Source organism: Jatropha curcas, chromosome 1 (assembly GCF_041381405.1).
Source record: "Jatropha curcas cultivar XTBG-Jc1 chromosome 1, XTBG_Jcur_1.0, whole genome shotgun sequence".
NCBI classification, from domain to species: Eukaryota; Viridiplantae; Streptophyta; class Magnoliopsida; order Malpighiales; family Euphorbiaceae; genus Jatropha; species Jatropha curcas.
The window spans coordinates 30,914,242-30,939,316 of NC_143151.1; the positions used below are offsets into that span (position 1 = coordinate 30,914,242).

At 32.2% G+C, this 25,075-nt stretch overlaps 5 protein-coding genes across 12 annotated transcripts; all 5 read right to left on the bottom strand.

Moving 5' to 3' along the window:
- LOC105635052 (EPIDERMAL PATTERNING FACTOR-like protein) lies at nucleotides 1–1,063 on the bottom strand. Of its 2 annotated transcripts, none has more exons than XM_020679657.3 (2): nucleotides 603–1,063; nucleotides 1–485 (listed from the first exon to the last, which is right to left on the bottom strand). In XM_020679657.3, exons 1-2 carry the CDS (start codon nucleotides 700–702, stop codon nucleotides 232–234), a joined length of 354 nt encoding a protein of 117 aa, XP_020535316.1. In that variant the 5' UTR covers nucleotides 703–1,063; the 3' UTR covers nucleotides 1–231. The 2 variants fall into 2 exon arrangements, with proteins under 2 accessions (XP_020535316.1, XP_012073434.1); XM_012218044.4 differs by having other exon boundaries at nucleotides 1–488; nucleotides 603–1,057.
- Nucleotides 1,064–5,263: 4,200 nt separating this feature from the next.
- Nucleotides 5,264–6,707, bottom strand: LOC105634860 (HSP20-like chaperones superfamily protein). 2 transcript variants are annotated; one of them, XM_020679628.3, is made up of 2 exons: nucleotides 5,992–6,707; nucleotides 5,264–5,808 (listed from the first exon to the last, which is right to left on the bottom strand). In XM_020679628.3, exons 1-2 carry the CDS (start codon nucleotides 6,284–6,286, stop codon nucleotides 5,411–5,413), a joined length of 693 nt encoding a protein of 230 aa, XP_020535287.1. In that variant the 5' UTR covers nucleotides 6,287–6,707; the 3' UTR covers nucleotides 5,264–5,410. The 2 variants fall into 2 exon arrangements, with proteins under 2 accessions (XP_020535287.1, XP_012073183.1); XM_012217793.4 differs by having other exon boundaries at nucleotides 5,264–5,823.
- Nucleotides 6,708–6,938: 231 nt separating this feature from the next.
- Nucleotides 6,939–12,175, bottom strand: LOC105634861 (uncharacterized). 6 transcript variants are annotated; one of them, XM_020679629.3, is made up of 6 exons: nucleotides 12,056–12,175; nucleotides 11,796–11,926; nucleotides 8,823–9,078; nucleotides 8,178–8,268; nucleotides 7,243–7,354; nucleotides 6,939–7,130 (listed from the first exon to the last, which is right to left on the bottom strand). In XM_020679629.3, exons 2-6 carry the CDS (start codon nucleotides 11,802–11,804, stop codon nucleotides 7,077–7,079), a joined length of 522 nt encoding a protein of 173 aa, XP_020535288.1. In that variant the 5' UTR covers nucleotides 11,805–11,926; nucleotides 12,056–12,175; the 3' UTR covers nucleotides 6,939–7,076. The 6 variants fall into 6 exon arrangements, with proteins under 6 accessions (XP_020535288.1, XP_012073188.1, XP_012073186.1 ...); XM_012217798.4 differs by having other exon boundaries at nucleotides 8,823–9,073; nucleotides 11,796–11,913; nucleotides 11,998–12,147; XM_012217796.4 differs by having other exon boundaries at nucleotides 8,823–9,073; nucleotides 11,998–12,147.
- Nucleotides 12,176–13,519: 1,344 nt separating this feature from the next.
- On the bottom strand, nucleotides 13,520–14,478 carry LOC105634863 (cytochrome P450 family protein). The gene is made up of 2 exons (XM_012217803.4): nucleotides 14,115–14,478; nucleotides 13,520–13,967 (listed from the first exon to the last, which is right to left on the bottom strand). Exons 1-2 carry the CDS (start codon nucleotides 14,293–14,295, stop codon nucleotides 13,729–13,731), a joined length of 420 nt encoding a protein of 139 aa, XP_012073193.1. The 5' UTR covers nucleotides 14,296–14,478; the 3' UTR covers nucleotides 13,520–13,728.
- Nucleotides 14,479–18,404: 3,926 nt separating this feature from the next.
- On the bottom strand, nucleotides 18,405–24,951 carry PLDALPHA2 (phospholipase D alpha 2). Its single transcript, NM_001306005.1, has 4 exons — nucleotides 24,779–24,951; nucleotides 24,301–24,400; nucleotides 19,425–21,324; nucleotides 18,405–19,137 (listed from the first exon to the last, which is right to left on the bottom strand). The coding sequence occupies exons 2-4, from the start codon at nucleotides 24,391–24,393 to the stop codon at nucleotides 18,704–18,706; spliced, it is 2,427 nt and encodes an 808-aa protein (NP_001292934.1). The 5' UTR covers nucleotides 24,394–24,400; nucleotides 24,779–24,951; the 3' UTR covers nucleotides 18,405–18,703.
- Nucleotides 24,952–25,075: the final 124 nt, after the last annotated feature.

The following is a 25,075-nucleotide window of genomic DNA, read 5'->3' on the forward strand; positions in this document are numbered from 1 at the left end:
TATACACGTAATAATTATTAATTAGATATAAATAATAAAATATCATTCCATGCTAGAATCATCTACAGAGTTGCAAGCTTTTGCAGTAGAATTATACTAATGAACATATAATTTTCTGACACAACCGTAGAGAATTTAATCAATTAGCTAGCTAGTAAACCTAGCTATCTATATATGTTCATATAGTTAAGGGTGTTATTTATATATAAGAATATACATATAAAGGTAACATCAAGGGTTAAAGAGCTTATCTCCACATCTGCATTTCCATGAAAGAAGATAGTAACCACTATTATCATCTTCTCCGTGAGATAACGTTTTTGCTGCTGCTTTAAAAGTAGTAAAACCATTGTCTTTGTGAGAAGGAATTACTAAAGTAGCCATGCAAGGCCTGCAACTGAAGCATTTGTTTACACAACCTGGAGGCTTTGAACCCAACACCATATTCTTCTTTCGCTGCAACTTCTCATGTCCAAACCCTTGTGCTGCTGTAATTAGAAGTCAAACCAAAAATATTGCCAAAACATTAATATTGATAATAATAGTTTAATATAATTAACATTTTTTACATGTTTCCTCAAATGGGTTGGATTTATTTTTACCTGATATTGATGGTGATAGAAAAGTGAGACAAAACACCACAGCCACAGTTACTGCAACAGCAAAGTTGAGCCTATCTGGGTAGGTTCTTGATGGAGCCATAACAAGTCCAAGAACACTTAACTACAGAATAGTGAAACTTCTGATGTGTGTAACAGTAATTAAAGAAAGAGCTAGAGAGCTACAACAGGCAAGACAGTAAGAAGAGATCAAGAACAGGGAAAATATGTTACAGGGAGGGATTGGTGGGTTTGGTTTATATTTGATTGCTTGGTTGGTTAAGAGAAAGTATTGATGACAAGGGTGTATATATACAGTGTTGAAGGCTATATAGGGTTGTTGGGCTTGGAAGGGACATGTCTCTGATTTGAGTGGGTTTATTCACTAATTCAAGAAAATTTTGTTAGTCTTTTTCTAGACAAGAAAAGATTTATGCTTTGTTTGGGAAGAGGGGAAGCAAAATAAGGGATGGAAAATAGGGGTGGAAAATCTTACTATTTATTTTCCTCTTTGATATTTTACTTCAAATCAAATAAAAAATTTTAATAATTTCAAAGAAATTTTCATGCTTTATTTTACGTACATTCAAATTTTACACCCTTCCAAACAAGGAATTAATGCAGTTTTGTTTTTCTTTTTAATTTTTCAATTGCTTCTCTTTTTGGGAAACTGTAGTACTGACTTTCGGGTTTCACTATTGGATCATTTCCCATTAGCTGACTTGACTGTCTTTGATCTTTGTACGATCCTAATTAATATAGTTTTCATTTTCCTATTTAGATAGACTTCCCTAATTTTCAGTTTAAACCTCTTTAGTTAAATTTTTTTATTATCAATATTTTCCTACTAGATTGACTTTTTTTAACTTTAATCTTATTATTCAATTCAATTATTTTATTGCAAATATATTTTCCTGTCTCCTTATTTTCGGTGTTTACGTATTTGGTTTCTTAATGAAAATTATGCAATCTACTAAGGATCGAATGAAGAACAAGCAACCTAGTGCCATAATCAGTATCTGGAATTGTTTTACACTGGAGAACAATATTAGCCAGCCCCCATATCAAGTGCTGCTGACATGCCAAAAATGGCAGCTTCGACTTCAGCGTGGTCAGGCAACAAAGGGGAGGTCCGCCATTTTATAAATTAAGTGAAAAATAAAAGCATGATGATCCCAATTTTGTAAATTATTTAAATGGACTTTCAAATATTGCAATTTTATTTAATTATAAAATATATATGAAGGAAAGTTAAAGGTGTGCAAAAATTTGTAGGATGAAAATCGTCTCCAAGGTAATTATACTGCAAAATTTAATTCTTTACTTAAATCTCTTTACATCAATTCGAAGTTTCATTAAATTTATTACTTGTACGACCTTAGCGCTAAAAATAATGACAAATTGATCATCCACAAAGAGCTCTCTTATCTATATCTATATTCGTTTCAATATAAAATATCTAAATCCATTTAAATTTACGTAGCAATATTTATACTCATCACAAACTTATTTAGTATCGCTTATGCGCATTAATATTAATATAAATTTATTAGAATAACTTAATTGAAAAAATAATTTTTTTAAAGGTCATCTATTCAATTTTCAATTATATCAAAGATTAAAATTTAAAAACCTTAAATAGGTAAAACATATAACAGGTATCAAAGTCCTTGAGTCAAAATCAAAATCCATCATGGGTAGTAAAATTACAATCCTACTTTAAATCTTTTTATTAATATATAAATCTGTTATCTCTATTTAATACTTAGCAAAATGAGATGCAATTATCATAATTATTTTTTACTAGTTAGAATATAATAAAGGAAAATTAAAAATTAATTAATATATAGGGAGTTTCAATCTTAATCGATGAAAGTTTGATTTTCAAAGTGAAATCATAAATAAAATATTTTTTCATTTACGAATTTCCCTAATCTCAAGTCGAGTTGAATGATTTAAATTCAAAGAAAAATAAGTTTAACATGAAATTAGTCGGGTTGAGGTTATATTATTGAATGATTTATATTGCTTACCACCAAAAAAATAAACGAGTTGAGGTTTTCCTATTGAATGATGTTTCTATCTATAATATATTATTTATTTTTTATTGTATATTATAAAGGAACAGTCTGTCATAATTGTTGCTTTTGGATGTTTGTCGTTTTGTACTAGTAATTCTACTTCTTTTGACTTCCAACGTACCTGGGCCCATTTCGCAATATTTGGCAATAAAGAATTGTCGTGCCTTGGAACGAATCGTTCCATCAATCATTTCCCATAGTTAAATACGAGTTGTGTTCATCACGCTTTCACCATGCGTTGTCAGCATAATATCACAAATTAATTACTAGATAAATCTTATAATTATGTCAAAAAATATTCATGACAGTCCTTAAAAATAGTAAAAATAGAGTTTAGGTTTTCATGTGAGTTTAGGATTTAGGGTTTGGTGTTTACTATTTTAGAGTTCAAAGCGTAGAATTTAATTTCTATATTAGGAAATTCAATTGATTCCATTTAATTGGTACACCATAAATGTCAATTATTTTTTTTTATTTATTAAGAGGCTCGATAGATTAGACAATATTATGAATTACACAACAAGGTAGTTATTTATTTAATTTATCAAATTTGTGAAAACGTTTATAATCAAAAGGGTTAAATCGAAACCCTTAACTCATTATATTTTTATAAAAAAATAAAAAAATCAATTAAATCACATCTGATTTGTCTAAAAAAAATATTCCAAAATTACTGGAAATATGTTAATAGCTATTATGAATTAAACTTTATAGCATAAAGAAATAATTTTTTACCAAAGCATCTTAAATTTTTTTCTTTTCTGATTCAAAACTATTATTCTTTAGACTAAGAAACAAATACACAAAGATAGCATATCGGAACTTTCCCTTTGTCATTATTTTTATATACATACAGAGAGAAACGGAAGTTCTTCGTTCTTCCATTTTTTTTTTCTTTCTTCTTTAAGAAGAAGAAGGGGAAATATGGAATAGAAGGCTAGCTGTTCAGGTGTTCAGGCTACACTACCTTTACCCACTAGAAACCTGTCTGTTCATATAGAACAGTTGGTTACAAGCTTTTTTGATGAACTTTTTCTTTTTCTTCATTTCCTATGTGAGTTTTAACATTTCAGACACTTAACAAATAGAATCGCTAATCAACTTTGAACATTTGACCGTTGAATTTTTGAACTTTAAGTTCCCAAGATTTAACTCGTAATAGGGAATTGGTTGGAGGTAATAGTTGAATCAAAGAATTTCGCGAGGGAAATACCAGGGTTTTAATGAACTCTTTTGATGTCGTTGAGTGAACAGCGAAAAGGGTTTTCTTGCTTCATTGTCAGGCTTTCTTTTTCAGTCAGTTGCCAAGTTTTTATTGCAAGTTCAGCAAAATCAAACAGTTATCTTGTAAATCTAAATGACTGAAAGTGGCATAATTAAGTACTACAATCTTATATCAACAGTTTACTATTTATTACTACAAGCTACTGCACTTTTCCCCCCGAAAATGCATCGAATGATAAACTTGTTTTTTTATATATAAATGGAAATTACGACTGGATTTATAGTCACACTTATAGATCAAGCTAATCACAATAAAGATTTTTTAAAAAGTGTATTAATTTTATCTTTTTTTTTCCAGTGTATGATCAAAACTATCCCCGTTTCAATAAAAAAAATTTATTCTTATTGGTTCGGTTCACGAGTAGAGTCATAGACTTAGTTTAGATAAAATTTTGTAATTTTATCAGTTCTGAGTCAAAATTAATCCAATGGCTCTATATGGAGAGGGAGAGAGCTTACCCTTTTCCTTTAAATAAAAAAATTGTAATATAAATATTTTTTGAATCTATATTTTGTTCTTTTTTTGAATACTTAAAAATATTTTTTATTAATTTAGTATAACTTAAGGGTGTTGAGATATAGTGAAGATATAGCTTAATTCACAAATTGTAATGCCGGTGAGAGAAAGTTTGGCGCCACGCATACCTTGATAATGTCGTTGGAGCGAAAGGAATCTTTGGTAATCACATCCGACGGCAGTCAGTTCATATACGTATTTGATTAGCGTACTCGAAATAAAACCGCGCATGATAAGACGTTGCCTAACCGTACGTTCGAAACTGTTGGAATCATAAGAATCACGTCACTCTATTACTGACATGTGTCAGTATCTTAGTGGGGATTTTTCAGATTCTTTTGCGGATTTAATTAACTTGAGAACGGAATTACCTTTGTACTTTTAAATTTTACAATTTCGTCCTTGAATATTTTTTTTTTTGGTTCTTAGATCCGAACCACAAGAAAGAGAGAAGTTTTTTTAAAAGGTTTTACTCAGAAAAATAAGAAATGAAATTATATTTACTCTTTTAATATGAGTATTTTTATTAAAAATATATTAATAGCGACAAATTGTTAATAATCATATTTAATTTAGAGAAAACAATAGATAAAAAGCAGCTTTTGAAATTAAAAAAGCAAAATTCTAATTTTTATTAAAAAGTGAAAACATTATAAGCACTTGTATATATTATTTTTTAAATACTTTTTTAATAAATATTTTACGCAAACAGAAAAACTTATACTTATTACTCCAACAGGAACATATTACAGGAATATAATTATAATAAGATAGGAACGATGTCACCCAAGAACAAAAAACAAATTGCAATTTAATCTTGTTATAAGTTATTCTTCACGCACACTTCATTAATTAAGCACAAACTGATCGAATTGAAAAACCAGACTCAATCGACCAGTTTTAGCATACAAAAAGAAACCTCACATCCATCAATGGATAGGAACCTCCTTGGCATCTTTCTTAGGCTGTTCAGTTCTTGGAATAGAAATATGCAGGACACCATTTTTCAATTCAGCTTTAATTTCATCAACTTTAGCATCATCAGGCAACAAAACACTTGTGTTATAGTATCCATAGCTTCTCATTGACCAACGCTCATCATCTGATCCTTCTTCTTCCTCTTCTTTATGCTCTCCTTTTATTGTTAAAACTCCATCGTCAATGGTGATTTTCAGGTCTTCTTTGGAAAGTCCAGGCACTTCATATCTTACTTTGTAGCACTGGTCTTTCTCTTTGAAACGACCCATCAGGTTTGTTGGTGTCAAATTTAGGTTTTGGATTAGTCTGTTCATGTTTTCACTTGCTTGCAATAGTGCATTTCCTAATCCTGAGGGGAAGAACTCTGTCAATACAGAGAGAGCAGCAAATTAATTAATTAATATATCTAAGAATTTTCAAATCCAAAATAAATTAATATAAGTATTTAAAATAAATTATAAAAGACAAATTATTGTTTGAAAATAAATGTAGCAACTAATTTCAATATATATATATATATATATAAAATTACCAAAAAGTTGAGGAACAAATTCTTGTCCGTTGCCCCTCCAAAGGCCCCTCCTGCCTTTCCTCTTAGAAAAAAGCTTAGAAGGCTTCTTACTATCACTCACAGCAACCTCTTTGCCATCTGAGGTCTCACCAGCTACCTTATCAGCACCAGTTACCATAAACCTCTTCAACAATTCACTGTTCCAAATTTGCCCTTTCACATCACCAACACTACCCACTAAAGAAGAAGAAGAAGAAGAAGAAGAACTAACCCTTGTGGACAGTGAGTTCCTCAAGGCTAGTCGTGCCAAAGCCATTCTTGATCTTAAAATAGAACTAAAAGAGAGGGAAACTTTAAAAAGAAGAGATGGAACTTGGTTATTTTTTGCGAAGAAGGTTGGGACAAGATTTAAAGGGAGCTGTGGATTTGGGTCAGGACATTTGGAGAAGGGTCTAAGAGTTTCTTGAATATGGTGGAATATCGAGAAATGAGATTTAACATGTAAGCATGAGAAGATGCTTCTTGGCCTTTCTGAAATGCATTTCACTTTTTCTTTCCTTTTTTTTTTTTTTTTAACGTAAAATGCAAGAGTGTTCGAGAGATGTGCATAAATATTTGGATGACATCATTTTACATGGAGAAAAGACATCATTTTAGTGATTTTTAATTTATTAATTTAAAGTTTCGAATGGGTCTATCAAATATTATCAAAAATTCAGAAATAGTTTCATGCTTCTAAATTTTTGCCCAAGCTTTTAATACATAAATTTACCCCAAGTCATTTAACTACAATTAGGTGGTAAAAAGGTTGCAATTGGTGATACACTTGCTCACTGGCTAGAGTGCATGGCAATAAGGCGCCATAGGATGAGCTCAGTGAAACTATATGAGAAAACAGAGGAGCCAGAGTTTTTAATTTGTTTCTGAGTGCAATAGAAAAAACACAGTCTAAAAATGGCATGCAGAGGGGAAAACAAAAGCCGAGGTGGGCATATCATAAATAATGTTACATTTAATATACACACCACGGTTTGTTCAACAGCATCTTTATCTGAATGTTTTTTCCATTCTAATCAACCCTTTCAATTGTCTTGTATTTCTGCTGTTCAATCATACATGCCCTCCTGCTCCCATATGTCCACTAGAAAATCTACCATTTCCTGTCATTCAGGTCGATCGAAAATAATAATAATAATTATAATATGGTTAATTTAGAAAATCAACATTTTGAGGCAGAGAGCGAGAGAGAGAGAGAGAGAGAGAGAGAATCACAGAGAGAGGAATAGGCTGAGGGAATGGTTTGTTGCTCCCAAGTAAACTGTCGTATGTTGCATTCCAACTGCAGCAAAGCCAGAAGTTTTTAACCATGGAGAGACAATGAGTGCTGACAAGATAACCAGAAACATTCATGAATGATCAATGCTTATATTTAAGATGACAGGTATCTGATCCAGAGATGATTTCCCCACATCTACAATTCTACATGTAATGCCTTAGAAATTTAAGAACTTGACATAGTTTTTTTTTTTTTAACAAAAAGAAAATCTTTCCACAAGCTAACACGTGGACATTTAAAAAATTTTGAAATTTCCCTGACATCTCTATAACACTCAATTTCACCAAGGAAAAAACTCATAAATCAGAACTAGCCAAGACAAATAGGAATTGCACGAAATAAATCCTCCCTTTATTTGTATCTTCACTCAAATAGGATAAAAATATTGGCCCATACAAGGACACACTTATTCCACTTAGTTTTTCACAAAAAATTGAAACCATAAACTACTAGTATACAATGTAAATGCATTGATATTTTAAGAAAAGTTGGAAAGCGAGTCATCCAAAACAGTCGTGTCATAAACTTGGAAGTTCTGTCACTTGCAAATAATAAGGCACACAGCTGAGATGCACGGAAACAAAAACCCAACTCATTACAGAATGAACTTGGTCTAGACAAATTGCTAGCTACTTTATGGTTAGCATATTTCTTAAATAAATAAATAAAAGAAATCTGAACTAGTAAAAATGATGACGCATATCAAAATAAATTGCATGCTCAATCAAATTGGTGCACTCAGTGAACGCCACATTAATAATAGTGCTGGGTTCATTTGCAACACTTATGCACAGGTGATAAAACAATACTTTTATAATGCAGGATCAGCTCCTATTGATTCGACCAACAAAAAAATTGGAAAGAAACTCACTTTAGTTTGGGGTCCCAAGATTGCTGTGCACGGTTGACAGACCTTTTATCTCCTACCCATCGTTGTCTTGTTTGATTCCAGAGAAGAAGACCTGCATAAAGAACACATTTAGCATAAGCAAAATCATGCATGCACACACGGATTGGAAGAATGAATATGAGCAGTAAGTGGTGAAACATGCTGGACTGGTGATGGATAACAGAGAATAGTACCCTTGTACCCTCAGGACACAGGCAAAGGTAAACAGGATATTAAGTCAAATCCAAAAAGAGATCCAAGTAGACAAAGAAAAACAATAAGAAAAAGCCAAGGAAGATTAGGATTGTGGATAAGTGGCTAAATGATCCTTGCTACCAGGTGGGTTTTTTTTTCCCCGATTTTTAAATCTTACCACCCCTGCACCCTCTGAAATATATACTGGCACAAGTACATGTAGCCTCTGAAATGTATACTGCCTTTAGTCATACCAAAAAAAAAAAAAAAAGAGGAAAAACAATTAAATTGTGAATAAAGGTCAGTTCCATAAGTGCACCATTCATCAGCAACTATATGGTGAGCCATTGCCCTTTAATTTTGATGTATACAGCTGTCAGATATATAGAGACTCTAATCCAGTGAAGTTGAAGATTTACCAAGAAAACTTACCATGGTTTACAAATTCAGAAGGTGCAATAGTGCTACTAGAGCCACCATGTGGATCAAGGGTCTGGTTGACTGTGCTGATAGATGACATACTTCCCTGAGACTGAACTGCACTGTTATCCATGTCACAAGTGCTGGTAGTCCAGAAATCCTCTGATATACTAGGTTTCTTCACTGCCTGACCTCGAATTTTTTTTGATGGCTCATCTATTGAGGTAATTAATGTGGGCTTCTTGTAGCATCCAAGACAACCACTGCTCTGTTGCAAATCACATACAATCATACAACTGATGAATAGCAGCCACAAGGGAGCATAGACATGGCCACACAATAAGAAGCAGATACAAGATACAATCATAAAAATATGAAATCACACAATTAGTCCTGAAACTGAAAATGAAAAAAGCCATAAACATATGGGATAGAGCAGAAAAAACATCTTCACATGGCTGAATACACATGAGAATAGCATTTTTATCAACTCTTAGAAATCCATAATGCCATAACTTTTTATAATCTGGAAACATTTGAGCTTTTGATGAATTATCAATATTCACTGGAGAGAAAAAAGAAAAATAAAAGAAAAAACAAAAAAACTTAAACATGCAAGGATCCTAAATCATTATTGGAAGAACATTCATGAATCCATGTTAAGTTCATTATTTATAAATTGTCAGCCAATAAAATCAATCATGAAAAATTCAAACAGACAACATAGAAAGACATCAGGATATACAAATTAGGAAACCCCTGCACTAGTCAATTTCGTTGTCATTAAGTGCAGTAATGTACATGAAAATCTATATAGCAATCTTAACAGACAAAAGAAAATGGTTTCATTTCTTTCCAACTATAATAATACGAAGTATTATTTTCTTCAATTTTTACTTTTCAAACGGAAAACTAAAAAAATTATTGTTTTATAAGGGAAGAAAAAAAGGATTGATATTGGATCAGAATTTTTCAGCCAATTGAGCTTGCTGCTTAGTCTCCAAGTGTAGATTACTGCACTCTCTCTAAATTAGTTACAATTTTAGTAATACTAAAGTTTACAGCTATAATTCGGCAGCAAGTAGCAGAGCCTCTACATTTAAGATGAATACACCAACCTCCATTGACATTTTCAAGATTATCAATCATGATTTTTGCAAGCACCATTTCTTAGATTGGACTAGAGCTATCAATTTGATCAATATATATATTTCTCAATATGTTTTGGCTAAGGAACCAAAACAAGATGATCCACCTAAAACTAAAACAATGGAAGATTTATGCATAGATTATATATCTATCATGCCATTTGTAAGCGTAAGCCAACTAAAATACAGCTCATCAACATCAGAGTTTGGGCATCATCACCAACTCTACCACATTTCCCACAAAAAAGCTATGTTGCATTTTAATTGGCTTGGTAAAAATGTAATGTTGCAGAAATGTAGATGTTATGGTAGATGTATGGTAAATTGGACAAAATAAGAAACAACCATATCTGATAAAGGAGCAAGTAGCACATATTGGGAATAAAAATGAGAGAAGGATGTTTGAGATAATCTGGTCATGTCCTACGTAAGCCCCTACATGCCCAAGTTCATAGACGTAACATAATGATAATGAAGAGTATTAAGAGAGGAAGAGGTAGACCTATTACCATATGGAGAGAAGAAATCTCAAAAGACCCATTACGCTTCGGTGTTAGTGCAGACTTAGTTATGAATAGAATGGAAAGAAAACCAAATATTTCTATAGATGACCCCAACTAGTTTGGATTAGGGCTTAATTGTTGTTGTTGTTGTTGGTAAAAACTTTATGTTGTAATCTACCACAGTAATTTATCTAAATAATATGCACTAATGTGGCACAGGCAAACAGCTTCATTGTACAAACTACAGAGGTAGTTAGCGGTGTTAACTAAAAATAACTATAATTTGAATTTTGCGGATAACCCAATTCAAAGAAATTGCAAGTATTATAATGAACTATGTATATCCTGGTAGGCTATCCAATAATGGAGAAAAACAAGGGCTAAAATCATCCGAAATGTAAAATCATACCACATTTTTTAGCTGGATTATACTCGTGTAAAAACCAAACACATAATTTCAATTTGGCTGTTATCACCATGTTTCTTGGTGAAAAATCAAGAGAAGGATCATGCACCACATTCCATTCACATAGAGGATGATCATGTGGAATAAGTAGTGAAAGCATGGGGGATGATTATGTATCACCAACAAATAAATCTTTCCTTGCTATTGTTTTCTGAGCTCAAAGTGAGCAAAAAATCAAGAGGAAATTTAGAATTAGGCCTCACACAAATGAAAAGGCTATTCAATACACAGTCAATCAAACAACAACTAGATGTAACATGACTACTTAACCAAATGCAGCTTCCATGTATTTAAAAGAAAAATGCAAAAACTCCTCAAAAACAGATCTCTACCAACAATTTTAACTAAAATAATAACAAGAAAACCGAACAAGATTTTAAAGAACTTTCAGGAAACTAACTACAGTGTTCTATCATCTCAGTTTCATTGCCCAAAAAAAAACATTAGGATTCATGTGATACTAGCCAACAAAAGAAAACATAAAAAGTTCGTGCAAGATAAATACTCAAATTGAATTTTAATTTTCCAAATCATACCAATGGAAAACACAACCTCATATCTGCTTAAGGAATTGAGAATCAACTACAAGATAAGCTTTGTTCACCAATACCTTAAAACTAAAATGCAGAAAACACAAACCTATATACAAATTTAGATAAGCAAACAGAACCCATTTGTTGAAGGTCAAAATCGTTCTTCAACGGATATAGGGGCAACCAAACAGATTAAAGTAGTTCAGTCATAAACATCATGAATAAACGAAGCCTAGTATATACAATTTCACAATCGAAAAATCAAAAGCCCTCCCACAAGCAAAACCTCACAAACCCCAAAATCAAGAAATAACCAGAAGAAAAAAAAAACTTACCCCATGCATACAGTAAATCAAGAAGCCAACGAGTCAATCAGATCTTGAAGTAGGATTTTCCAGGGAAAGCAATTTCAGCAGTGAGAATCGAATTCCAGAATAGAAAGACTAAATAGCCCTTCAAAGAGAAACTGAAAATAAGAGACGAAGAGTGAAAAATAGAACTGGGAAAGGAATAAAATAAGAGAAAGCATAAACTTACCTCTGAGACTGAAAATTGGCAAAACTTAAAAATGGATTTTCTTTTCTTTTGACTGTACCTTTCTTATCTCTTCTTCCAGACTTCTACTATTTCTAGTTCTATTGAAAGACAAGTAGACGTGCCTATTGCCTATTGCCTAATTCAGATTTTTTTTTATTATTTATTTTTTCCTGTTTTTTTTTTTTATTTTATTCCAGATTACCTTCCTTCTTGGCTAGCATTTATGACATTTTATTAAAAATATCAAAAATAAAAAATCACAGCGTTTGAAACATCTTCACCATAATTTTTAATTAACATTATTCAAAGTTCAATAAAAAAATTGAACTGCAATTTATTAAATATATTTTAAAAAATGTATAAATAATTTAATTACTGTTTATTTAGTAAAGACATCAAAAGCTAAAAAAAAAGTAATTGGCTAAATCTCTTCTTATTAATTCTCTAATTAATTACTGTCTATTTAGTAAAAATATCAAAAGCTAAAAATAAAATTGTAAAAAAAAAAATACTTCCTTGATTTTCTAAAATGATAAATGGAAAAAAATTTTAAAAAAAAGTATCAAATTTAACATAACAAAGGGATTATATCTAAATAAATGATAAATTAGAAAATTAGGAAAGAGAAAAAATTAGTTTGGTCAAAATAGTTAAGCATTAAGTGATCTCTCTGGTTCCAGGAAAGACCAACTTGCCTGCCAACTTGACTGTTGCTTATCTGGTTATAGTGCCAAGATTTTGACCCTTTCATGTGTTGAGAAAAAAAAAATAAATAAAAAGTTTCCAATGTTGAATTGATAAATGAATTATATAAATTTTGGTTTTGATTTCTATGATATTAGCACATAATCAAAATTAATTAATAAAAAATTTAGTTTTGATTTCAAGCAGTTTTGCACATACAGTCAATAATTAGTCAAATCTAATAATAATAAAGTAAAATTCTTTGCATATGTTTTTATATGGAAAGAACAATTAAATCATTCTTTCTATATTGTAATCAAGACATTCCTTAATTTAATTAACTTAATAATAGAGACGGAAAAGTGGTAAGATGAATTTAAAAAATAATAATAATCAATTTATTTAATCGATATATGGATAAATTAAAAAATTAATCCATACTTGCATTAATGGAATAAGCATCAGTATATTATATTATATCATTAACAAGCTTTTCACCTTACCTTTTATGTATATAAAAAAAAATAAAATATTACGAGCTCACAACTACCTACCAATCATCATAAAATATAAAATACAGATTGGCTTTGCTTAAGTAGTTATTAAGTATTAGCTGTTGTCTTTTGAAGAAAATAATTAAAATAATCTGTGAAATTGACTTTTCTTTTCTAGAATATAGTAAAGCAGTAAAATTAAAATATTTGCAAAAATTAGATATCCATTCGTTATTTCCTAGCAAAGAATTACCAGAAAAATCATGAAAATTTAAAAAAAAAAAAAAAAAAAAAAAAGAATAATTTCATGGTTCAAAGTCTACAACAACAACAACATACAAATATTTTGACTTCAAGAAACCAAAGTTGGAATTCAAAGAAAGAAAATACATCTTTAACATGGAAAATTAGTTGAGAAACAGAGCTCTGCCCAAAATCTACCATTAAAAAACCATAATCTGGACAAAGCTCTTCTAATATTTACACCCAACTAAAAAAGAAAAAAAGAGAGAGAAAATAATTGGACCCAGAATTGTACAGAGACTCAGAGAAATTAGTATGAGCATTCAATTCTGTGTACTCTGTCCCTTAGAATTCCATTGTAAAGAGCAATCCTATTAGCCGGCATTTCAATTCCCGGAATTTCATTTCTGCAAATTCTATCAAATTTCGTAGTCGAATTCTCTTTTCCTTTCTTTCTCCTGTAATCTTCTCCGTTCCGTTTTGTGTCCTTTACATTCTCTGCAAATTTCACTCTTTTCTTGTTTTTCTTCTTCTCTCTTTTCTTTTCCTCTGCAGAACAAAAATCAAGGAACAAGATTAGTAAGAAGAAGAAGAAGAAGAAGAAGATCCAAGAAACACACACACAAAAAAAAAAAAAGAAGAACCCAAGAAAATAAATCAAGAAGAGGAACTAAAGGAAGGAAATCCATTACGTACCCGAAGATAACAAGCAAGAACGAAGACTTTGAGTTGGAGATTGCGAATCAAGATTCTTGGAAGTCTGAGGTTGAAGGTCAGTTTTTTGCTTAGTAAAAGCTAGAAACAGTACAGTGCTAGAGACTACCATGGCTGTGGCTAAGACCAAACCTTGAGAGCTTAAGCTAAGAATAGATGACATGTTATCAATTGAAGAACTGAAGCCAAAAGAGACAGAGAGAGTGTTTGTATTTGGGGAAAGATATAAGAAGAAGAAGAAGAAGAAGAAGAAGAAGGTAGTTCGGTTGGTTAACTTGTACCAAGAATCATGTACAGGAAGGAAGAGAACTTATATAGAATTATAGACTCAGAAATCAGAATCAGAGATGGGTTGGGTTTTAATTGTAGGCCAGGCCATACTGATATTTTTATTGTTTTCTTTTTTTAAATTGGAAAGTCATGTGATATCACCCTTTGAAAGGGATTAGGAATTGTCAATATTTAGACTTTACTTTTACTTTAGTAAATAAAATTTACTTAAGTTAAATTTTATTTTTTCACCATTCACCTGATGATTAAATTTTTATTAGTTAAATATATAAATTCACACATGTAAAATATAAATATGAAATTATGCATTTTGTGAATTTTTATTATTTTATTTAATTTTGATATAGGCGTGGATTGCTCCTTTTGCTTTAAAATGATAGAAGGAATTGGAAGAGGGAAGGGTGGTTGTTGTTGTTTTTGATGCGTTTGGTTTGGGATTTTTGTTGACCCACACGGAAGGTTTAAGGAGGAATCGAATCGAGCAGTCAACACGCCTCTACAAAATACGAGTTGGTCAAATTCTCGGGTCTCGATCGAGAATGGGAAATGATGCCAATGCCAATTTCAATGGTCAATCAAGGCCATGCCTTATTTTTATTTTCACACTTATTAAAAAAATTATAATAAACCTTTTCAATATTTTTCTTATTATGCCTCTATAAATTGTTAATGATAATGTATACCAAATTAGAGGTATATTTGTAAAAGAAAGTGCATTAGAGAATTAAAAAAATTAAATTCATTTTCAAAACATAATTTGGATTAAATAAAAAAGAAAGTAAGTTCATCTTTTTCTTTTTTTAACCGTCCGAAGTTTGAAGTTCATTGGTCCGATTAATCCGAATTTATGATAGGTAGTCCACAGAGGTGGCAAAGCGCTCCCTTCCGAGTATTTAAAGACTCCATACTCAGAGTTTAAATTCGAAATTTCTGATTAAGGGAAAATGAATTTCTGTCATCTCATGTTATTCCTCGTGAGCAAGTAAGTTCATCTTTATGAGATGGAAAAGTATAATTTTTTCTGTTACAAAAAAAAAATAATCTCTCTGTCCTTTACATTATGTCCTTTTTTAGATTTTTTTTTATTATATTTTATCTATCACTTTGGAAAATATAACTTGCAATATTATTATTTTTTTTAAATTGAGGTGGTTTAATTATTTTTTTAATTTTGTATGTAAATTGAAATGTGGCAAATTTTATGCGTGAGCATAATATTTCTTGTAGATAGTGTTTATTATGAAATAAAAAAATTATGCCTAATCAATTCATTAATATATACCATTGATTGAAGGGATTCAATTGAAAAATTACAAATTAAAAGCAAGGGAATTGATTAATAAAATTTCAAAATTTAACTTTAAATTTAAACTCATCAATAATGATTTTAATTAAATTTGAATGTCATAATAGTTAATTAGTTTGTAAATTTTTTTTTTTATGAATTATTAATTTTAATCATATGTTGATTAAAGTTCAATCAAAATTTTGTAATATTCAAAATGACTTCAACAATCTCTCGTTTCTAATACTTAAAATTTTTATTCAGACATCTTGAATTTGATTTCTATATAAATCGAGAAAATTCTATAAGAATTATTTTTATATACAATTCATTTCAATTCCCACTTACTAAAAAGAAGAATATTCCATCATATTAATAATTTGATCATACAATTTAAAATTAGAAAAATTTGTATGAATTTCCAACAACAAAGGGTCAAATTTAATCAAACTAAAGTGCTTTAATAAATATATTTAGTAGTATTATGAAGTCGGTGAGGTCAAAATTAACATATCATGGGCTGGGGGCCATAAGTCCATTAGTGACTACATGAACATATTATTATTATTTTTTTATATATTATAACTTTTTTTTAAAAAAAAAAAGGAGCTAACTACTAGCTAAATGATACATATATAATTCTAATATGAAGTAGATAACCTAACTTCTTCTTTTCTTCAAAAAAAAAAAAAAAAGATATTGATGGAGAAATATGTTTGGGTCCTGTGGAGCCCAATTTGAGGGATAAATATCCCCAAAGGGCCTACTCTACTCACACGTGGAGGCATATCAATTGTCCAACATCCGCTTTGGCACCAAGTAGTGAAGAGCACGTTTCCATCTAACGACATGATAAACGATTTGGTCGTTAATACGTGTCCTTCTAACTATAACTGACCAGACGTTGGAGACATCTGTTTTATTATATTTGTGCGTATTTATAAAAGAAAATTTCCAATTTGATTGGGATTTTCCAAGAAAAATATAACTGACTCGGAATTAGAATTTCAGAAATTTTTTTTTTCAACGTGGCTTCGCGGCTGATTTACAAATTTAAATCCATGTGTTTGATATAAAACTATGTTTGAACGTAAATATTCCAGACAAAAGTCATGTCATTTTCTGTGCTCTATTGCACTTCCGTGGTGATCAAACAACAATGATTTGTGGTTAGTATACAATGTATCATACTTTTATTATGTTTTTACTACCAATTATAGATTTTCTCAAAAATTCAAATTATGCAAAATTTTTAGGTTGTTATTTAAAAGTGAAATAAAAAGTCTCTGTTGCAAATTTATTAGAGGAATTGCTTTCAACGGAGATTTACTTATTGACAAGGATCAAATTAATTCAATTTTAGTTTATTTTGTTTTTTAATTTACGACGATTGATTGTCTAGTCATTTTTCAAGAAAAAAAAAATAATTTTAGAAACGATGACACGTTAACTTTTTGGTTTCTTATTGTTTTTCAGTTTTTCAATTGGTTTCCAAAACCTTTTAATTTGTTCAATTAAATTCTGAAATTAATTTTAATTAGATATGGAGAAATCATTATAATTTTATCAAAGTCAATCAAAATTTATAAAAAAAAGTCTCACCAATTTTCATAAAGCTCTATGTAAAATTTTAATGGAATCTGTGAAAATTTTAAGAAATCCTTTAATTCTATTAAACTCAACGATTCTTTAAAAATTTTGCATAATCCTAATCCAATACACTCTCATAAGTTTGCTTTTTTCCCTCCTTAGTTGGGTTTGGTTTGAACGAACCGATCTATTTCCTCACCCTAACTCTTAACTAGCTATGAAAACTAATTACTAATGCTCATCCAAACAGCTGCTTGACGTACTACAAGTTGGGAGGTAGAAATAAATTTAAAAAATGCCGGCCCACGTGGACGGGCAGAAGTGCTCTAATCTAACAGTCTAATGGGAAATAATTCGTTCTCCGTACCAAAACTTGTCGTTTACTTGCTAATATAATGTCATCCATATAAATTCGAAGCTAACCGTCCATTCATCTTGACTTCTTTTTTGCAATTTGAGAAAACGACAGGTCATGACCTCGCATTAAACTAAACGATGGATCGCTTTTGAACGACAGAGTGGTAATTTTCTTAGCCGTCTAGAATAAAAACATTTTACCGATAATTTTAAGAGAATATTATAAAGATTGTCTGCCGACTAGAAATGCCAGACTCTAAGTAATACGATACAGTTTTTGAAGATGAGAAGTAGATATCAAGATGACCTCGTCGACATTTTTCCTGAAGCAACATGACCAGACACTTGTACAAAATGATAAAGTTACTTCACCTAATCGAATTGGTCACAATCACCATATAGATAATCTCGTAACGTCGATTCAGACATCCCAATCACAGTCATTACAAATTTGTGGTGTAAAATAATTAGTAGATAGTACAAGAAATAATCCAATATTCCTAATCAACTAACAAATACTCCACCTTCGCATTTTCAATTGTAAATAAGATAATCAACCGTCTGTTGAATGGGAATAATAATTTGTATAACACGTGTTAATTTACCGTTTTTTTGAAGTTATTAGTCAAAAGCGCTAGAGAACACTTGATCTTGTCACAATTGCTACAAAAAGAAAAAGTACTAAAACGAAATATTTCAGTCATTTCAGTTCCTGAGCGAGAGAGGGAAAGAGAAGCAACATATAAAGATTTCGGAACGAGATTATTAAGAAATTGATTACAGGGAAAATTGTAGACAATCTAGGACAATGAAGAGAACATACAGAGGCGAGATCAACAAAGCTTAAAGTTCAAATCAGTCAGCAACTCAGCATCCGTCATATCACAACATAGCATTAACACATCTCTGTAAACACTGATATGAACATCCTGGCAGGAAAACAATACAGCAAGCAAGCATTGAATAGGATGATTTATTTTTCACTACAACTAGTAATATAAACCAGTCGACAAAGCAAGTTGTTATTAGAGAACTGAGTAGAGTTCCATTAGGTTGTGAGAATAGGAGGGAGGTAATCAGATTTGGCGCCCAGAACACGAGCCTTGGTGTCAGGGAAGAACTCAGTTCCTGGAAGTTCTGTCACATCTCCTTCACTTGTAATCCCAATAGGATAACGAAGCAAATGACCAGGTAGGTCGTGTTCAAGTGTCTCACTTGAATATAGATCCCAATATTTCTCTGCAACCTGGTTCACCTTCCTTACACATTGCTCATTTTCCGGATTAAGGAAGGAATCATCAAGCATGCCAAGGTGTTCATACCATAATGCCATACGGAAACCATGGATCTCACCTCGTGCTGGCTGCCTGGTTGACAAATGATATGGTTGGTAGGCTCCCATAGCTATTTCTGAGTCCCTGGCACCATCCATTGACCTCTGGTTGATGTTGGCAGACCCAACTATTATGTACTCATCATCAACTGCAAAAGCCGAGTGTCAAATACTTAAGGTAACAATATCGAACAATTAAAGCAAGACAGAGAAATACAAGTATGAATCAATCTAAGATCTACAATCCCAAAGTAGCAATTTTTTTGAACTTTTCCCCCTCTCTAGGATATGTCATGTCAAATGAGTACATGTGCATCTTCATTTTGCAAGAAGAACCATTTTAAACATCCTTAAAATTAGCAAAGGAACTTGGCAACTTGCAACAATAGAAGATAATAAAATAAAGGGCCAACGTAAAGTTAACATAGGCACTTACCGATCATCATCTTTGAATGAACATAAATCATGAAGCGCCGGGCAGATTGAGCTCTTTCATAATCTGTATCAGACTCAGGTTTTTCTGAAGGTTCATATTCACCACTCCTTTTCACTTCACGGTTGCCAATGCAGAAAAATGTCAAGTAGTTCCGAGGATCCTCCTCAATACCTTTGGCTCGAAGAGCCTGTACAATATCCTTATACATCATTTCCACTGTTCTTCTCTGCCAATCTAATATTGCTTGAACTGATCCACTCTCTGGGATGCCCTCTGGCCACATTGGAACAACAACATAGACAGTGAACCTCTCCCCTGCCTCAATCTTGCTAACTATCTTAAGTGAAAGTTCCTTGGGAATTAGATGCAATGCATTAATATCCTCGGGCTTAATACCATCAGGACTCCAACCAAATGAACTTCCAAGGAAGTACTGATTTTCAATATAAATGAAATTCTTTGCCCTTCGAATGGCATTGATATAAGCATCCTGAATGCTTCGGTCAATGATATTATCTTTTCCACTAACAAGCCCAGCTCTGGCAGCATCTTCGGGTGTATCAGGGAAACCAAATGCAGCCCCACCATCAATGGATCTAAACAACTGGACATTCCATGTGTTATAGTCATCAGGAAACATAACTGGAGAAGGGGGAATGATGACGTCTTCCAGTTCTCTCATCGGAAGGAGCAGATCTTTACCCCCTTGCTTTCTCCATCGCTGCTCAAAATTAAACAAGACATCCCATGCAATGGGTCCTTCAAGTCTAGAGTGGATGTCATGCCAAGGTTCTCTTGGACCACCTTTTTGGATTGAAGCACCAGCAAAGTTGGGCTGATGGAAATCATCATGGTGTGCTGTGTCCAATGTCCTGAAAAGGGAATGGAATGGGGAATCATATCTTCCATCACAGAGGTCAAGACCCCCAACAAAACTAACTATTCTCCTCTTCTCAGAATCTCCATTAGGCAATGCACTGTCAACCACCACGATTTTCTGGTGATGAGTGAACATGGTAGAGATTTGTAGATCCTGAACTATGCTTCCACCATCATCAGGATTTCGAGGACACAAAACACAATGTACGTCAGTATTCTGGAAGAAGTGTTCAGTTTCTTCATCATGAGTAGCCATCAATCCATCCTTTTTTAATAGACCAACAGAGGTTCTGTCATCCCAGACAAGCATAAGCACCCGGACACCTTCACTTGCCTTCTTTTTAAGCAGCTCACCAAGAGTGATATCCCCTCCTGGCTTTGGCCTCCTTGAATCTCTTACCAAGGTGATTTCAGTATAAACAGACCAGCCAGTGATGTAGATCAGATGTTTTGCATTCGTAATTGCATCAAAAACATCTTCCCAACACCTGTGAGGCTCATAGTACTTGCCCCCAGCCAGAGGGATTTTAGGAACAAATTTATCCGGAACGTGAGCATCTTGGTAGAGAGAGACTCTACATCCTTGTCTCTGTGAATAAAATGTATAAGGCACTCCAGGATATTTTGGACTCCTGATACCCCGGCCCCAGTTACGGTCCTTGCTAATGTCAAAGTATTGCAGCTTCACATGGATCTTAGAACCACCGCTGACAGGGTTCTTTTCCTCATCTAATATCTCAACCCATCTGTCTATCTCTTCCCCATCTAGTAACTCTTCAACTGGCACATATGCTCTTCCAATTAAAGTTGCCCCAATGGGATTATCATCCTTGACTGTGAATATAACATCCGAAGCCTGATGAGCACAGTAAATGTGAAAAGACTCATACCACCTGGGGTTAGAGTGTTCATTTTCAAGTATTCTGGTCCTCCCAACTCTAGCCTTTCCTAAGTCAATAGTTGCATAGAGTTTAGTGACTCCCTTGCCAAAACCAACTGTCTCCTCAATGTTTTCCATGAGCTACAACAAAGATCTACAATCAGATACTTGAAGGTTGAAGCAAAGATTTTTTTTTTTTCCTTTTTAAATTCCAGTGCCATTAACTTATTTATAACACCAAGATCGCATGCCGCAAAAGATAACCGTGATTTGTAAATAATCTCAGGCACTAGGAGAAAAAAAAAACATACATAGCTTCAAATGGATTGTTGAGCAGCACAGGAAAACATAGTTTAGTATCCAAAAGGAAAAAGAGCTCAAGAAGTTCGTGATGCCAAACAGTAGAAGAAGAAAATTACAAATACAACTTCAGAGAGCAAGAAAGCCAAAGTTTTATTCCCTAAAATACCAAAACTCAGAGGCAATAAATCACAACAAAAAATAAATAAATAAACAAATTAAAAAAAAGAAAGAGAAAATCAACTCAATTGGAAGGCATTACTTTTTAGTTTGTATATTATGTTTCTTGTTGTCAGGTTTTTTTGAGTTATAGGAGTGTACAATCATTTCTTTCTTCGTCAATAATATTATTCCCTGTAAAAACAACTAAAAAGAAAGAAAATATCTTCAAATGATAAAAATGCCAAAAAATGAAACCTATTTTAAAATTGAAATAAATGCAAAACATTTTTTTTTTAGTAAAACTACAATAAAAAAACAAATCTCCTACAGGCAAGATTACTACTTACAAATGTTTGTGATGAAGTACATTACCTTCACAAATATATTTGATATACTTTCCAGAAATGACTCAAATTTTCTTTATATTTTCACCTCATTTTCCCCAAATTGGTTTGGAATAGAATGGAGGAAACAGACCCATATTCCAACTGCAAATAGTTTGGAATTAAGGCTTTCAAATTGAGTTAAGTATAACTTCTCATGGCAAATCATTTCTGTATTACCAAACACGACTTTTCTTTGCATGAGGAAATAACAAAATAGGCCATCATGATATGACACATAGAAAACTAGAAAGTTAAACTTATTGAATCTCAGCCCATGTAAATAACCAATGGGATAGGAGTGTGGGACTATAGTAGACTGAATGTCATAATGGAAAGAGAGAGATCAACAAAAATAACGCTTCATAGAACTTTGGCATTGAGTCTTTCAAAATTCTATCAACTACCTACAGCCAATTCAATCCTCAAGACAAGATATGCAACAGATGAAAATATTTTGATCTCAGAAAATTTTGCAGTAAATCTAAACAAACAAGTTCTCAATGCAGACATGTGGTTTTTGAGCTTTGCAAAGTAATTAAAGGCGCAAGGCACACTAAGGCATAAAGGACTGCTAGAGCCTAGGCGCTAGCCATTGGGCCAAGGCACGCACCTGAATGAGGTGAGGTGAAAAGTAAAAAAAAAAAAAAAAAAAAAAAAATTAAAACACATAAATTTGAAAATTATAAATTAAGATATCAAAAAAAGAAAAAGAAAGAAAAACTTTGAAAAAAAATGGCAACATGAAGATTTATATTTTAAGATATTGGAGTTAAGATAGAAAAGAGTATCAAGAATATGAAAAAGAAAATAGAAAATAGAGAGCAAACATTCGGAAGAGAAATTGAGAGAGGCATATCTGAATGGTTGCTGGCTGAAGACTAGATGACAAAACACATCACGAGTTTTTGTGTTCCATTCTATTTCTTTTATTTATTACTTACTTTATGTAAATAGATGCTTGCTAGAAATCTTTATATTGAAAGAAAACGCTAGGTGATTTGTTCAAGAAAAAAAGATAGAAAGGCATGCCCAAGGAGCGCCTCTACCTAGAGGCAATAGCCTGAATGAGTTAGCCTGCCTGAGGACTAAGGAATGTTGAGGTGCAATCCCTTGAGCCTTAAGTAAGGCACGCCTGTGGACCTCTGCTTCAACCACTTTATTAAAAAAATAAACTTCCACTCATATGAGAAGGACCAGGAATTGTTTCCAACATCATATGTAATTAGTTTACCAAAATGTCAGTCTCATTAGTACTCAAAATCAAGAGCTGAAAGTCTCATGGTGTAACAGACAGTAACACAAATTCATGTTGACAAGATAGCCAGGATATTTGTCTAACTACAAATCTTCCTTTTCCTGTTTCTGTTTTCTTGATAATTCATCTTTTTGAGATACCCTACTCTATACATATCAAAAGAAAATGGAAATATTAGCAATATAAGATCAGAAAGGCCATTGTCATCACAAATGAAAGTTCCGAACCAAGACAAATGAAAGTTCCGAACAAAGACAAAAATGTTAAAAAATCAAGATCATTGGAAATGTATTAAAAATGCAAGAAGTGGGTACAAATTAAAGTTAATGTTTCAATTATGAATATGCAGAAAACATGTTTAAATCCTATCAGGCATGTGATAAAGAGAAACGAGTTTTTTAACAAAGAGCACCAAATCATTTGTTCTTAGAAGTTAATTCAAGTTAACAATTCATGGAGATTGCCTGGTACTTGATAAAAATATCATCAAGTATTCTCATTACTTAGTTTCCCTCAAACTAAATTTTGATCAGCAATAGATTGTAATAACAATTCATTATTCATGAATTTGTTAGCTTAATGTTAAACAAAGGTCAACTGGTACTCAATCAGTCAATACTAGACATCATTTACCCAAATAGATAAATGTCCACCAGGTTAATCTGCCAGTAGACAAACAAGGACCTTTAATAAAAGTCAGTTCACCACTTCCCACTGGTGAATTTCTTAGGTTGATTCCAAATCAACACCAACACGATACATGGAAAAGCATTACAGAGAAAAGATCTTTGCCTGAAGTATGCTAATTAAGATAACTGCAGTGCAAATGACTAAGCTACTCCAACAACCAAAATTTAGGTAAGCTCTCTTTCCCAAAAAGAAAAATGAAAAACTCCATAATAACTGAATTAAAAAAAAAAAAAAAAAATAGCACCATTACCAAAACAAATTAAGTTAATACAGTTCAAGATCCACCGAGAGGGACAAAAAAATCGAGAATATACAACTATATACCTTGCGAAAAAAGTGGGGTCCACCCCCACTATGAAGCTTATCCACCTCATAGATCGTTGCGTGTAAAGTTCCGTGCAGCAATATCTGCGCCATTCTTCACCTGTCCGAAAATGCAAATTAAATGAATCAATTAGCCTATTATTTATACATATTTAAGTTATAAAAAAAGGTCAACAGACTCAAAAGGAATTATCAACGAAATGATCAATCAACCTGTTTTGTCTTTTCCTTGTTTAAGGCAGGCGAAAAACTTTAGAAACGAAATCAAATGAACTTAAAAAAGGATAATTAAAAGGAAAGATAAAGAGAAAAATACTGTAATAGAAGCAGAAAGTCTGAACTCTGAACAAATTTCAAAAGGAGATGGTCGTGACAATTAAGAAACTGTAATCATATCATAGCAATCTAATAACGAAAAGAAGTGAAAATAAGAAAAGAAATCAGTGAAAAAGAAGAAAGAAGAATTGAAATTACTCACCTGGATTAGATCAAACAGAAACAGAGAGATCTGAGAATGAGAGAGACTCTAATGATCTGATCCGATCTTAGCTCCGCTTTGTGCTTAGATGTGTATATTTATTTATACGTACAATGATTGAAGTAAAGCAGGGAATGTGAAAAGGAGGACAAATGGAGAGAGAGAGAGAGAGAGAGAGAGTGTGTGAGTCGCGAGATTAGCTCTTAAAAAAAGGCTTATGGACTCGGTTGATACGCTGGGAGCAGAGCTGTATCGATGCGACAATTGGGAAGAGTTTTTTTCTTTTAATTATTTAAT

What these genes read in the sequence shown, in the direction of transcription:
- LOC105635052 (XM_012218044.4), bottom strand. Translation starts at nt 702, where the DNA reads ATGGCTCCATCAAGAACCTACCCAGATAGGCTCAACTTTGCTGTTGCA. An exon ending in TCTATCACCATCAATATCAG is followed by an intron (nt 489 to 602) that starts GTAAAAATAAAT and finishes TTCTAATTACAG; the next exon opens with CAGCACAAGGGTTTGGACAT.
- LOC105634860 (XM_012217793.4), bottom strand. Translation starts at nt 6,286, where the DNA reads ATGGCTTTGGCACGACTAGCCTTGAGGAACTCACTGTCCACAAGGGTT. An exon ending in ATTTGTTCCTCAACTTTTTG is followed by an intron (nt 5,824 to 5,991) that starts GTAATTTTATAT and finishes CTGTATTGACAG; the next exon opens with AGTTCTTCCCCTCAGGATTA.
- LOC105634861 (XM_020679629.3), bottom strand. An exon ending in TTCTGAATTTGTAAACCATG is followed by an intron (nt 8,269 to 8,822) that starts GTAAGTTTTCTT and finishes TTCTTTATGCAG; the next exon opens with GTCTTCTTCTCTGGAATCAA. An exon ending in CTCAGCCTATTCCTCTCTCT is followed by an intron (nt 7,131 to 7,242) that starts GTGATTCTCTCT and finishes CCTGAATGACAG; the next exon opens with GAAATGGTAGATTTTCTAGT.
- LOC105634863 (XM_012217803.4), bottom strand. Translation starts at nt 14,295, where the DNA reads ATGTCATCTATTCTTAGCTTAAGCTCTCAAGGTTTGGTCTTAGCCACA. An exon ending in TTCTTGCTTGTTATCTTCGG is followed by an intron (nt 13,968 to 14,114) that starts GTACGTAATGGA and finishes TTTGTTCTGCAG; the next exon opens with AGGAAAAGAAAAGAGAGAAG.
- PLDALPHA2 (NM_001306005.1), bottom strand. Translation starts at nt 24,393, where the DNA reads ATGGCGCAGATATTGCTGCACGGAACTTTACACGCAACGATCTATGAG. An exon ending in GACCCCACTTTTTTCGCAAG is followed by an intron (nt 21,325 to 24,300) that starts GTATATAGTTGT and finishes TCTTTGTTGTAG; the next exon opens with CTCATGGAAAACATTGAGGA. An exon ending in TCATTCAAAGATGATGATCG is followed by an intron (nt 19,138 to 19,424) that starts GTAAGTGCCTAT and finishes CGGCTTTTGCAG; the next exon opens with TTGATGATGAGTACATAATA.